The sequence below is a fragment of the Cupressus sempervirens genome, chromosome 3 (genome assembly GCF_028749045.1).
Source record: "Cupressus sempervirens isolate cs-2001-9-10 chromosome 3, ASM2874904v1, whole genome shotgun sequence".
Classification (NCBI taxonomy): Eukaryota; Viridiplantae; Streptophyta; class Pinopsida; order Cupressales; family Cupressaceae; genus Cupressus; species Cupressus sempervirens.
The window spans coordinates 138,992,812-139,007,851 of NC_143120.1; the positions used below are offsets into that span (position 1 = coordinate 138,992,812).

General features: G+C 31.6%; 1 protein-coding gene across 1 annotated transcript; it reads right to left on the reverse strand.

The window, feature by feature from the left end:
• Positions 1-737: 737 nt before the first annotated feature.
• On the reverse strand, positions 738-5,581 carry LOC149565145 (uncharacterized). The gene is made up of 5 exons (XM_089818695.1): positions 5,291-5,581; positions 4,297-4,596; positions 2,745-2,975; positions 2,518-2,646; positions 738-1,153 (listed from the first exon to the last, which is right to left on the reverse strand). The coding sequence occupies exons 1-5, from the start codon at positions 5,528-5,530 to the stop codon at positions 959-961; spliced, it is 1,095 nt and encodes a 364-aa protein (XP_089674821.1). The 5' UTR covers positions 5,531-5,581; the 3' UTR covers positions 738-958.
• Positions 5,582-15,040: the final 9,459 nt, after the last annotated feature.

The window sequence follows — 15,040 nt, forward strand, 5'->3', positions numbered from 1 at the left end:
TGGCATGGAAAAGAGGATGGAAATTCTTCCTAAAATATAGAGCAACATTAGTATTGACAAGTTGAGAGAAAAACTATGGCCACCAATAATAGAAGTCAACAAAATAAGGGAGACACTAACAAAATTTGTACACAATTAGTAGAGTACAACAACAATGGTAGCACATCTCAGACTATTAATAATAATAGAGCCACATTTGGTGACTTCAAATACAAAAAAGCATACTCTTGATATGGGACAATAAAAGAAAACACATTAATAGGAATCTTAGCCGCAAAGGACAAAACCCTAGTAATGAATGAAGTAGACACAAATAACACATTAATAATAAATTTGAGGAACCATAGATCCTTACAACAAACGACAAATAAGGATTAAGAGTGGAGAGCTCATATCTTTTGTTGTTTTGCATTCTTCAATAGTAGAAAGTTTTGATGGACTAGATTTTTTAGTGGGATTTCAAAATCAACATCCTTTCTTATTAACTCAAATACATTAACTTAAAATTACTGAAGAAATAGAAAAATATATAATTTCTTATAATTACATTATCTTGCAATTTCAATGAACATAAAGATTAACTCAAATTCAATCCAAATGAATGTACATTCAAAAACTTTTCATAAACACTTTTAAAAGATTTTTTCCCTGTCAATGTGATGTTACAAAAGATTAAATCAAATACAATCCAAATTATATTTGATAAAGGATTCTACAACTTTTCAAAAATCACCCAATGCACACTCAAAATATAGATTTATAATTCATGAAAAAATGAAATCTTTTGTCAAACATTTTTTTAACTTTACAAGCTTCGAAGCTTTTTATCCTTTGCCAATTAAGGGTCTCCCCCTTCAAAGAGCAATCCTAATATAATGAATAATATGTTTCATTTATTTACAAATGTCAATTGTCTACGATCATTCAATTAGCTATGAAATTGAGAAGGTTACAAATTTTAGAGTGGGAAATCATTAAGAGTAGGTGAGCTATTAACAACTTCAACACTAGACACACGAATTGGATTCCCGTCAAGTTGGAGCATGATACTAGCAAGTATTTGTAGCATTAATTTATTAAATTCATTTTCATTCAGAATTCCTCCTTCATCTGCTTTCACCATTTTAAAAACTTCTGAGATGACTTCATCCATCTGTATACAGACAACAAAATTTCTCATTAGTAAATTTTTGAAATTGCTGTCTTATTTATTAAAATGTCAAATATGTTGTTTATATATGTTTTTGAAAAAAATGCTAAAAACACAGTTTTATCCAAATATATATTTGATAGAGGTAATATCTTCAATCCATTATATTGTGCAATTATAGTATTATCTCTACAATTTGAACATTTAAAAATATTTGTAGCAACCTCATAGACTCCCTGATAATGGGCTCTCTAATGGTTAAAAAAAAGAGACATGGGAAGTTAGTCTCTCAAATTAAAAGTTGGTTGCATTAATAATAATGAAGCAACACTACAAGTTGTCGGTTTTTTGTTTGTAGCTTTGTAAGACGTTTGGTTAAAATAAAATAAAAACAGTGGAGGACAATGTATGAAAACCCAACTTAATGCCATTTCCCATCAAAATCAAACAACTTACTTGCATGGGCAACTATATTATTACATTCGTTGGAAGAAACAAACCATGTGTTCTAAGAGAGATGTGAAGGGGATTTTTCTCACCAATCTGACAACCAATGATATTGATGATTTCATCATGGACATGAGGAAGAAATATGGCCAACGCTAAAAAGAATGCTTGATTTTTCTGAAGAAAAAGTTATTCTTTTAAGTTTGGCATGTTCAAATCATAATGGCAGGGGATGTTCATTAATCATTTGATTTCAGTGTTTCAAGTGAACAATTTGAAGGAGGTCTTTGGAGAACATAAGGTTTCATAATTTTGAGAGTTTCCTAATCAAGATATACAATACAAAAATGGTCATTGAAAGTAAATTAATTCTAATCCTCTCATTTCATTGGATAGTCTAATCATATAAACATAGTTAAAATTCATTCTATCTATTAAAGTTCACTTAAAAGTTAAAAATCCATTGTATATAATTATCTCTTGCACCCTTGGCAATGATGTTGGTGTTTAATTCTTCTAGTTTTAAGGTGATGGATCCTCATCTTGGTTATTGTTGGTTAAGTGGTATGGGCACTCTGTTAGATTGGTATGTTGTCTATGTTACATGTCTTTTTTTGTGTAAAGTTTTTAGTATAAGTTGATTTTAGACGAGTTCATGGAGTGCTACCATAGATACAGAGTTCCATGTTTGTGGCTGATTTACTCAACAATGAAGAATTCAAAAAAGAAAAGAAAAATCAGGATTCTAGCCTCTTGTCTAGTTTGTGGGCATTTCCTTGATAGTTTGGAGAGAAATCTTAAAGTGAGCTTCAAAGTGGTCATATTTTCTAAAGTAGGCAATGGGGATAGTTTCTATTGTTGATGTATCAACATAAATATAATGAAGGTAGCAAAATAGGGATCAATATGTATCAAAATACCTGATTGACTGCTCCTAAAGGGGGCAAGGCAACTGAAGGGGCCAACATATCAAGTCCCACTCGAAGATATTCCCTTGGAAGAACGCCATGTTTATCTTTTGGTAGTGATTTCCAAGTCATCTGGAGTGCCTGCCATGATCCACAAAAGTCCACAAAATGTCAACATTGTTTTGGATTACTATTAATTATCTTCCACTGCTTAAGTTTTAGATGTTCTATTCCATTACCTTTTCCAATTCAGATTTTTGATGCAACATTCTTTTGACACCTTTCCCATCATAAGTCTTCTCACAACGGGCCACAGTGACTGGTGTAGCCTTCAATTGCAATGCAGCATCTTCCACCACCTTCTTGAAAATCTCTATAAAAGCTATTTGGTTCAAATCTCCACATGGTGCCTGCAAATCTATATATGTCGCTTGAGATTTGATTGCTGGTTTCACTATATTTTTCATCACCTGTGACAAATAGAGATGACTTCAGAACATTTCATTACAAGTATAATAAAGAGTTGGTTTCTTAGAAGTTCTTCAAATGATCTTCTCTATTAAAACAATTGTTAAATCTTTTATAGTAGTGACTTAAATTTGCAATAATCAAAAGTTTTGAACAAGTTTAAAAGGGGGAAAGAGAGGTACTTTTAAAGTCTAATGGTGTGTATTTTTTACTTTTATCTTTTGTGAAATTTGAACATATGTATTTTTTTTAAAGAATTTTAAAAATGAATTCTAATTTTTTATTTATTCAAATAGATGTTAATTTTTTTTAATGATATCTTAAAAAATAAGCAATATAGAGGAACAAAATGGTTTAAGTTGTTAGTAAAAAAAGTCTTAAAAAAAGTTTGATCAACAAAAAGAAATAATAAGAAATGAATAAATAAATAGATTATTCTATTAAATGTGTACCCATATCATAATAGACAAAAAATATTTGTTATGAATAAATTCTACATGACTATGTGAAAAAGTTGTGGTAGTTATGTGTAGATTTAAATTCATCAAGCTAATAATCCTTTTTACGTTTACAAAATTGTGAAAGGAAAAAGAAGGAATAAAAGTTTATTCTACACACAATTATCATAAAAAGTCTACATATTATATATCATTCAGAGACCAAAGATGATATCATATATCAATTTAGTGTTGTTTTCCATCATCTTCAATGAACCTCAAAAAAAGGATGAAAGAATAAAATAATTCCGTCTCAATATAAAAACAAGTGAGAGAGACAAAAGAAGATCAAAAGGAAACAAACACACGTCTTTTCACAGCTATAACAATAGAACTAAAAAAATGTTTTGTTTTATCTTCACTGAATCCAAACAAAATATGAAAGGAGATCTCTTTTTAATATAAAACAACTGATAGAAGAAAAACAAGAACCTAAGAAAAAGACACATGAACAATAAAATTAAAGAGATTTTTTATTTGAAATGTATAACTAATAATGACATTGAAATCATTGAAAACATGAATGTAAACATAGGAGATGAACTAAAACAGAAGTGGGGTTTTAAGTGAGAATGGTAGTTGAGAATAGTTAGTTTATTAGTGAAGTAATTTCATGTCAAAACTTATTTTGAAAAGACTTAAGATCTGCTAATTGTGTCATGCCATATATATTTGAAAATCATTTTAAAAAAATAGAAACTTGACAAATCTATATAATACAGTACCTCAAATTACATAATTGAAAATAATTATTCATAAAAAAATTGCAATTCCTTTCTTAAATAATTAAAAATTAAACTAAAATAAATTAAAAATCTCTTCTTACAGTTTCATCTGATGCAGGGGGCATGCCCTTGTCCACCGGGATATTTTCTAAAGCTTGGATAAGAAATGTCTCTATGGTTTTCTCTCCTTCTTCTGTTGACAACTGAGAATAAATGGCCACTGCAAATGCTTCAAACTCAGCACTGTTCACATAGCCTTGCAATTCTTGGCCAGTGATGGTTTGAAGAAAGATCGGATCCCTTTCCAACCCCTCCGCCATTCCCAAAAGGAAATCAGCCAGAACAGAGCTAAATTCTTCTTTGCTTATACGTTCCTTCCCATGTAAAAATTCCTTTGACACCTGAATTCAGGAGAAAAAATCAAGATCAGAATTTTAAAAATTAGCAAGGAAACTGTTAAAAAAGATTCAAGATTGAAATTTCAAAAATCAAAGAAGATTCGTTAAAAAAATGGAAGATGGGATTTTAAAAATTAACAGGGGAATTGTAAAAATTTCAAAAGCAGGGGATATTATATCTTACATAAAATCTAAGCATCGAATGTAGTTTGCTGATTCAAAATTCTATTGAGTTTTACAAGTTTTACTAATATTTAAATTGTACTCTTCGATCTATTATTTTTATTATTTTGGTTCCTATTTTCGAAAAAACGAGATGTTGATGTAAAAATTTCGAGAATGCTGTTTGCTATTTCTGAATTCAATTATATTTAAGACTTTTACATTGATATTTCAGATTGTACTCTTGATCTATCATTTTGATTATTTCGGCTTCTATTTTGAAAACAGATTATGGAGATGTAAAAATCTCGAGAATGCTGTTTGCTGTTTCTAAATTAAATTATATTTAAAATTCAATTACATTTAAGAATTTTCTGGATCATACTTCATTTTGATTCCCTGAGTCCTCTTCATTCTAAATATAGATCACATAATATCATCTGAACTCTTGAATCGTTAAGCACAATTGAATTCAAAACAAAAATGAAACAGCATTCTCCTAATATCATAGATTGTAAAGATCTTTGAAGCAAACCTCTTCATAAATGTGATCAGAGTCCGGTGAAGAGCCCCTGGAAGGCAAGCCTAGGGCTTTGCCAATGTTGGTGACAATGGGCTGAAGCTCCTCCACATTCAAGTTCCCACTTTTATCTTTATCCAACTCACAGAATTTCTCGTCCACAAATCTCTGAAATGTCTCTTTGTTCTCCACCAACTGCCTCAGTTGAGATCCATCGACCACAGTACCCGTGCTCACACTGCTCTCCATGTTCATCCTTCCCCAAAAAGAAAAATCTGTTTCAGTTTCTTTAATTGCTATGAAAATACCCCGAGAGCAGCCATGGAAGCATTTATACTTGTTCCTTTCAGTCCACTGTTCTGCCGACTAAAAATGTTTGAATCTTTACACGCGTCGCACATTCTTGAAAAATCGCAACTTTGTCAGATATTTCGAGAAAGACCGGAAACTTACCAGTCCAAGTGGGTCTTTGACATTTTTGGGCTTCCATTGATCTGCCGCCACGAGAGGATTGGAATGAGTGTTCTCGCCCGGGCTTTCTATCCAACCTTCAAAATGTTGACCCACAAAAGGGATTTGTTCTTTGAAGATCATAAATGTCTGTGTGGATTTAAATCTCATTGACGCGTGGAGATAATGAGCGTTTTTTTGGACTGGTTTGGAAGCCAAGCCACCGCCAGCGGATGGTGATGTTGTCAATCATGCCACTTTCTCAGCATGCTGCCCCTAATTTCATGTAGAATGGGAAGTCAAAAACTTTTCACAATCAATATACTATTTGATGTCTAAGAGCAGGCTTAGGCTGGGGTTCCATGAGCTAGGATTTTTTTAGGCATATTTAAAAGAGAAGCGGTCCTATGGATTTATATGTGAATCAGCTTTAAAAATTAGCTCCTTAAATTCGTCTCATGAATTTCGAAAATAAAAATATATATTTCTTCATAAATTTGTTTAGTGGGATTATTTCATTTTGGTGGGAAAATGAAGAGTAGGTTTGACAAATCGCAGAAATCTTCCCTAAGGTGGTGGGCCTAAATTCAGCCCCACTCCATTTTCACCAGCTCAAATTGAGCGGGCTAAAAATCCAGGGCTCCTATTTTGTAAGAAAAGATTCCAATTAAAGCTTTAGCCCCCTCTAAAATATTACCCTGGGGTCCCATGAGGGGGGGCTTGGGCTCTATATTTAAAGAGCTGGAGGTCCCATGATAATATTTTGTGGGGGCTAAAGCTTAATTTGGAATCTTTTCCTATTAACTAGAAGCCCCTACTTTTTAGTTGAGCAGATGCGAAAGGGGTGGGGCTGGAAATAGCCCCTACTGTTTAGGGAAGAATTCTGCCACTTGGCAAGAACCTACCCTTCATTTTTCCTCCAAATTGAAATCATCCTGCCAAAAATTCTAAAAACAACAATTTATATTTTTAATATTTCTTTCAATTTAGGAGCTTTTTTTTTTAAAGAAAATTTATATGTAATGCCCATGAGATTGCTCCCCTTTAAATGTTCCTAAAAAAGCTCAGCGGCACCTGCTCTATTTTTAAACAAGCGGGTGCCCATGAGATCCCAGCCTTAGCATGGAGCAACTTGCTCCACAAAAATAGAGCCCAAACCCCTCCCATGGATAGGGTCCCATGAGGAGGGGCTACAGGTCTATTTTGCTTAATGTCAAGTAGAATACAAATTTTTAAATTTAAGAAGAGAAAATATTTTAATTTTTTTTTATGAATTGTAAAAGTATATATACTTTTTGAATTTTAATTAAAATAGAAGTCTTTTGATTCCATACAATATAGAACTTTCAACTTTTGTGAGATAAGAAAGAATCTATATGCTATTTAATTTCAAGAATGAAAGTCTCTAAAACTTTACATTTCCATTTTATTAGGTTGGAATAATCTATATACTATTTGATTTCTAAGAGAGTGGATGTCTTAGTTTAAGGAGAATAGAATTTTTAAAATCTATATATTACTAAATTTCAAATAGAATCGAAATCTTTAACTTTTCATATTTATTAGGTTGGAGCAATCTATATACTATTTAATTTCTAATAAAGTAAAATTCTTAGTTTAAGGAGAATGGATATTAAATTTTCAAGTGGAATGGAAGTCTTTTTAACTTGAGGAGATTGAAGAATTTTTGATTTCTTAGTTCACTAATAATCTATATACTACTGAATTTCAAGTAGAATACAAGAATTTAAATTTAAGAAGAGATTTTTTTTAAATTTTTTTTAAAAATTTTTTTTAATGAATTTTAATAGTATATATACTGTTGAATTTTAAGTAAAATGGAAGTCTTTTGATTCCATACAATACATAACTTTTAACTTTTGTGAGATAAGAAAGAATCTATATGGTATTTAATTTCAAGTAGAATGGAAGTTTCTAAAACTTTACTTTTCCCTTTTATTAGGTTGGAATAATCTATATACTATTTGATTTCTAAGAGAATGGATGTCTTAGTTTAAAGAGAATAGAATTTTTTAAATCTATATATTACTAAATTTAAGATAGAATTGAAATCTTTAACTTTTCATATTTAATAGGCAACTTTTCATATTTATTAGATTAGGAATTTTTGATTTCTTAGTTTATTAATAATCTATATATTGCTTAATTTTTCAAGTAGAATACAAGTTTTTAAATGTAAGAAGCCAAAATTTTTTAATTTCTTTATGAATTGTAATAGTATATATACTATTGAATTTTAAGTAAAATGGAAGTCTTTTGATTCCATACACTATAGAACTTTTAATTTTTGTGAGATAAGAAAGAATCTATGCTATTTAATTTCAAGTAGAATAGAAGTCTTTTACTTGGAGTAGAATGATAACTTTTAACTCCTGTGAGATTAGGAAGAATCGATATTCTAAGTAGTTTCAAGTAGAATGAAAGTCCTTTTAAGGAAGGGGGGCTAATAAATGAACACCCTAATTTTGAAAGTTCACATGGACTTTTTTTTTTTTTTTGGACCTAGTTAGGAGAGAGGAGCTAATACATGTATGAGATCCAATACATGTCATAATAGGCGATCAACATAGACCCTATAGTGATGTACTAAAATGTCCTATCAATGCATATTCCTGAAAAGACGTTTTTAAATTTAGAAAAACAACCATGCATGTTGTAACATGAGTGCACCCTTAAACATGACTTGGTGCACACCTACCGGTCTTATTATTTGTTGGGACCATATTGGACACCTTCGCAAAAAACACACTAATGTGGCATCATATTTGACTATGCATGGACTTGAAATTTTAATATAAGTAGGGGACTTGACAAGTGATCTATTGTAAATAAAAAAATTGAAAATTAAAATTTTAAGATTTTGAGAGGAGTGAAGTTAGGGTGAACATGTATTGGCTCCTCTCCTCTACAAATGAAATCATTTTTCAAACTATTCTTTTGAAAAAGAAAAATGCATATATGTCACATGTTAAGCAATGATTCAAGTCCCAAATGTCAAAAACATTCCACTTTTTTGCAGTAACCAATACATTTGTGACCCACCCCTACAAGTTGTGTGACATGTAGCATTTGAAGTGAACCTTTGTTAGGATTTGAAAGATCTAGAACAATATAACAATAAATAGTTATATGCCAAAACAAAAGAAGAAAACACAAATAACATAGATAACACACAGATTTAGCGTGGTTCATCCAAAACCTGGGCTACGTCCACCTACATAGCCTTCAACCTTTCTATTATCCAACAAAAATATACACCAACATTACAATGCATTATGCATCTCAGTTGCTTATAACAACATTTAGGGCAACCTATAAAATTGACCATTTTAGGACAACCTCCAACAACTACCAGAGAAGTTGCTGCAACATCAACACCCACTCGCCACAATATCAACAATCTCTCACTTGGAGACTAAAACTAAACAAAAATGTAGTACGTGTAACTCCCACTGGATGAAAGACTATTGTGTATCACCTTCACGATCATCCATCAAGAAGCCCAATAGAAGTTGAGCAAGAAACCAACTTCTCCTTAGGGACTACCTTTGTGAACATGTCTGCATGATTTTCACTTTTGTGAATCTTTTCAAGCTACAATTGGCCATCCTCCAAAATAGACCTTATAAAATGGTACCTGAGCTGCATGTGCTTTGTCCTAAAATGAAAAGTAAAATTCTTTGCAAGATGAATGACACTCTGGCTATCACTATATAATGGGCGATCTTCCTACTTTTGACCCAATTCCTCTAGAAAACATTGTAACAAAATCATCTCCTTGCTAGCTTCTGTAGTAGCTACATACTTAGCTTTAGTGGTTGAAAGTGCATTAACCTTTTGCAATCTAGAAATCCAACTGACTGTAGTGCCCCCTTTAGTGAAAACATACTCTATAGTAGTCCTCTTGTATCAATATCTCCTACCAGATCAGAGTCAACAAATCCACTCGAAGCATAATTGGATCCTGTGAAACATAATGCCTTTGTAGTAGTACCTTTCAAATATCAAAGAATCCATTTGACAACATTCCAGTGTTCCATACCTGGATTGCTTATATATCTGCTGACAACTCCTATTGCATGAGAAATATCTAGCTATGTGCATACCATTGTATACATCAGACTGCCAACACTTTATGAATATAAAATGTTAGACATTAATCTATATACTATTTGATTTCTAAGAGAGTGGATGTCTTAGTTTAAGGAGAATAGAATTGTTTAAATCTATATATATTACTAGATTTCAAATAGGAGTGAAATCTTTAACTTTTCATATTTATTAGGTTGGAGTAATCTATATACTATTTAATTTCAAATAAAGTAAAATTCTTAGTTTAAGGAGAATGGATATTAAATTTTCAAGTAGAATGGAAGTCTTTTTAATTTGAGGAGATTGATGATTTTTCGATTGCTTATATCACTAATAATCTATATACTGCTAAATTTCAAGTAGAATACAAGTTTTTAAATTTAAGAAGAGAATTTAAAAAAAAAAAAATTTAATGAATTTTAATAGTATATATATTGTTGAATTTTAAGTAAAATGGAAGTCTTTTGATTTCATACAATACATAACTTTTAACTTTTGTGAGATAAGAAAGAATCTATATGGTATTTTATTTCAAGTAGAATGGAAGTTTCTAAAACTTTACTTTTCCCTTTTATTAGGTTGGAATAATCCATATACTATTTAATTTCTAAGAAAGTGGATGTCTTAGTTTAAGGAGAATATAATTTTTTAAATCTATATAATACTAAATTTAAGATAGAATTGAAATCTTTAACTTTTCATATTTAATAGGTAACTTTTCATATTTATTAGATTCAGGAATTTTTGATTTCTTATTTTACTAATAATCTATATACTGCTTAATTTCAAGTAGAATACAAGTTTTTAAATTTAAGAAGAGAATTTAAAAATAAAATAAAATAAAATGAATTGTAATAGTATATATATTATTGAATTTTAAGTAAAATGGAAGTCTTTTGATTCCATACAATACAAAACTTTTTTGTGAGATAAGAAAGAATCTATATGCTATTTAATTTCAAATAGAATGGAAGTCTCTAAAACTTTATTTTTCCCTTTTATTAGTTTGGAATAATCTATATACTCTTTGATTTCTAAGAGAGTGGATGCCTTAGTTTAAAGAGTATAGAATTTTTTAAAACTATATATTACTAAATTTCAAATAGAATTGAAATCTTTAACTTTTCATATTTATTAGGTTGGAGTAATCTATATACTATTTAATTTCTAATAGAGTAAAATTCTTAGTTTAAGTAGAATGGATATTAAATTTTAAAGTAGAATGGAAGTCCTTTTAATTTGAGGAGATTAAGGAATTTTTGATTTCTTAGTTTACTAATAATCTATATACTACTTAACTTTTCAAGTAGAATACAAGTTTTTAAATTTAAGAAGCCAAAATTTTTAAATTTCTTTATGAATTGTAATAGTATATATACTTTTGAATTTTAAGTAAAATGTAAGTCTTTTGATTCCATACAATATATAACTTTTAATTTTTGTGAGATAAGAAAGAATCTATGCTATTTAGTTTCAAGTGGAATAGATGTCTTTTACTTGGAGTAGAATGATAACTTTTAACTCCTGTGAGATTAGGAAGAATTGATATTCTAAGTAGTTTCAAGTAGAATGAAAGTCCTTTTAAGGAAGGGGGGCTAATAAATGCACACCATAATTTTGAAAGTTCACATGGACTTCTATTTTTTTTTGACCTAGTTAGGAGAGAGGAGCTAATACATGTGCGAGATCTGATACATGTCATAATAGGGATCAAAATAGACCCTATAGTGATGTACTAAAATGTCCCATCAATGCATATTCCTAAAAAGATGTTTTTAAATTTAGAAAAACAATCACGGATGTTGTAACATGAGTGCACCATTAAACATGACTTGGTGCACACCTATCGGTCTTATCATTTGTTGGGACCATATTGGACACCTTCGCAAAAAACACACTAATGTGGCATCATATTTGACCATGCATGGACTTGGAATTTTAATATAAGTAGGGGCCTTGACAAGTGATCTATTGTAAATAAAAAAAATTGAAAATTGAAATTTTAAGATTTTGAGAGGAGTGAAGTTAGGGTGAACATGTATTGGCTCCTCTCCCCCACAAATGAAATCATTTTTCAAACTATTCTTTTGAAAAAGAAAAATGCATATATGTCACATGTTAAGCAATGATTCAAGTCCCAAATGTCAAAAAAATTCCACTTTTTTGCAGTAACCAATACATTTGTGACCCACCCCTACAAGTTGTGTGACATGTAGCATTTGAAGTGAACCTTTGTTAGGATTTGAAAGATCTAGAACAATATAAGAATAAATAGTTATATGCCAAAACAAAAGAAGAAAACAAAAATAATATAGATAACACACAGATTTAGTGTGGTTCATCCAAAACCTAGGCTACATCCACCTACATAGCCTTCAATCTTTCTATTATCCAAAAAAAACAAAACACCAACATTACAATGCATTATGCATCTCAGTCGCTTATAACAACATTTTAGGGCAACCTCTAAAATTGATCATTTTAGGACAACCTCCAACAACTACCAAAGAAGTTGTTGCAACATCAACACCCACTACATGATTAGTCGCCACAATATCAACAATCGCCCAGAGTGAATCCAAATAAAAATGTAGTACGTGCAACTCCCACTGGATAAAAGACTTTTGTGTATCACCTTCACGATCATCTATCAAGAAGCCCAATAGAAGTTGAGCAAGAAACCAACTTCTCCTTAGGGACTACCTTCATGAACATGTCTGCATGATTTTCACTTTTGCGAATCTTTTCAAGCTACAATTGGCCATCCTCCAAAATAGACCTTATGAAATGGTACTTGAGTTGTATGTCCTTTGTCCTAAAATGAAAAGTAAAATTCTTTGCAAGATAAATGACACTCTGGCTATCACTATATAATTGGCAATCTTCCTACTTCTGACCCAATTCTTCTAGAAAACATTGTAACGAAATCATCTCCTTGCTAGCTTCTATAGTAGCTACATACTTAGCTTTAGTGGTTGAAAGTGCATTAATCTTTTGCAATCCATAAATCCAACTGAGTGCAGTGCCGCCTTTAGTGAAAACATACTCTATAGTACTCCTCTTGTATCAATATCTCCTACCAGATCAGAGTCAACAAATCCACTCAAAGTAGAATTGGATCCTGTGAAACATAATGCCTTTGTAGTAGTACCTTTCAAATATCGAAGAATCCATTTGACAACATTCCAATATTCCATACCTGGATTGCTCATTTATTTGCTGACAACTCCTATTGCATGAGAAATATTTGGCTGTGTGCATACTATTGCATGCATTAGACTGCCAACACCTGATGAATATAAAATGTTAGAAATTTTATCTACCTCTTCATGTGCCTTTGGGAAGATTTCCTTAGTCAATTTGAAAGACTAGCCAACGCTTATCTACCGATTCACCTTGACTCAGTTCCACACCGTGCCTACACCACAACTATGCTTTAGGGAACAACTTTTAGCACAACCCCATTGGATACCCCTCAAATCATGTCTCAGACAAGACCCTATGCTACAACTATGTATGGTCAACATACGACATAGCCCCATAAGATACTCCTCAGCTCGGTCCATCATGCCTCACCTACTCCACACTTGTGTGCACCCATATTTGCCTCACAAGCCCATAAACTTAGAGTTTCATCTTGTGAATCAAAAACCCCTTACATCCTCCTCCACTCTAAAATAGGCTATGTCCTTGACACTAACAATCACTACCACAACTTGTCAAATGGATCTACAAATGCCCTTATTTACCAAATACTGACTGTCATCATCAGCATTACACCTCTCTTGCACCCTTTCTGTTACCACAACATACTTGATGCTATCAACATCCCAGAAACTGACCCACTTGCATGAACCCACTCTATGTCTCACTATAATTGAGCTAGCCATACCAAATGACACCCTAAGAACTACACACCAAATGCTTTGTCTCCACACATCCACCTTTTTATCATCCATTCACAACCCAAATTTTGTCTTCCTCCAACTACCCATGGAACCATTCCTAACTTCCATTGAAGGAAAAGCTTACCACATCCCAAATGCATAAGCCCCAAATTTCTTTCCCAATTTTGCATGTTCAACCTTCAACCTCCTTGTTTATTTTTTTCAGACCAACAATCTTTCATCAGGTGACTAAGCTTTCTATAGTACTAGAAATCTTTCTTTCCTTTAGATTCATAACATCCTTTCTTTGACTTCCCTCATGATTGTCATGTGAAGTCCCTATTCCTTTTTTCCCTTGTTCTTCCTCTGTTCTCTACGTTTAAAGCAGAACCTGATGAGGTCAAAGTTTAAACTGTGCTTTTCTATCGCATTTCCTCACTTAGGATAACACAAAACCTTGTGGTTATGTGACATGCCATAACTCTATTTGTATTAAAATATCTCAACCCTAGTAACCCCATTTACATTTAATTTAATTATGTTTAATTAATCTCTCTTTTTTTTTAATGAAGCAATGTTATATTACAGGTTTCCAAATTGCATAGTTTAATTGTGGGGCCTAGTAGGAATTGGTGGCAATTATCATTGGGGAGAAAATAAGGTTTGTGAGACTCATTGCAAAGAGGGATGTTTTAAGAAAATACTGAGGAGTTTGTAAAAGTTTCCTTGTGGTGACAAGAGACAACATAGTTTTTCTTCTTTCATATGCATCAATTTTGGAAACACTTTTAGTGGGACCAATGCTTCCACTTGGATAGTTAATATTTATGCAATCTACTTATGCAAAAAAAAGACTATTTCTAATTAAATATGTTGTAGATACATCGAATGTGGAGGAATTTTAAGGGATTAAGTTATCAAAGTTTCTTGCTAGAGGAGTTATATGAGAGAGAAGTTCATTTTGAGGGTTATGTTATCATATTTTCTCTAGGATGGATCAAGACATAAATCTCCATTTTAAGGCTTACGAGTATGAAGATTATATTTCAATTGTATTTTTTTTCCTAAATAATATGATAGCTCTCCAATTTCAGAGTATGGGATTTTTTACCCAAAAGGGTTTGCTCTGTGTAAATTCTATTCTATTTTATAGTTGCATGCAAAAATATATTCACATTGGGAGTTTGTGAGAGGATATCTAGTAATATGTAGAATCTTGTGTTTTTTCAACTATAGAGTGTTGTGCTTATGTTGGTTGACCACTTTTCCATGGTATTGAAAGGCATTTCTTTTAGTTACCCAAATGCATGGAGGC

Coding starts and splice junctions, on each gene's coding strand:
- LOC149565145 (XM_089818695.1), bottom strand. CDS start 5,530: ATGAACATGGAGAGCAGTGTGAGCACGGGTACTGTGGTCGATGGATCT. Junction 2,976..4,296: donor CCCCTGCATCAGATGAAACT/GTAAGAAGAGAT, acceptor TATTTGTCACAG/GTGATGAAAAATATAGTGAA. Junction 2,647..2,744: donor AAAAATCTGAATTGGAAAAG/GTAATGGAATAG, acceptor GGATCATGGCAG/GCACTCCAGATGACTTGGAA.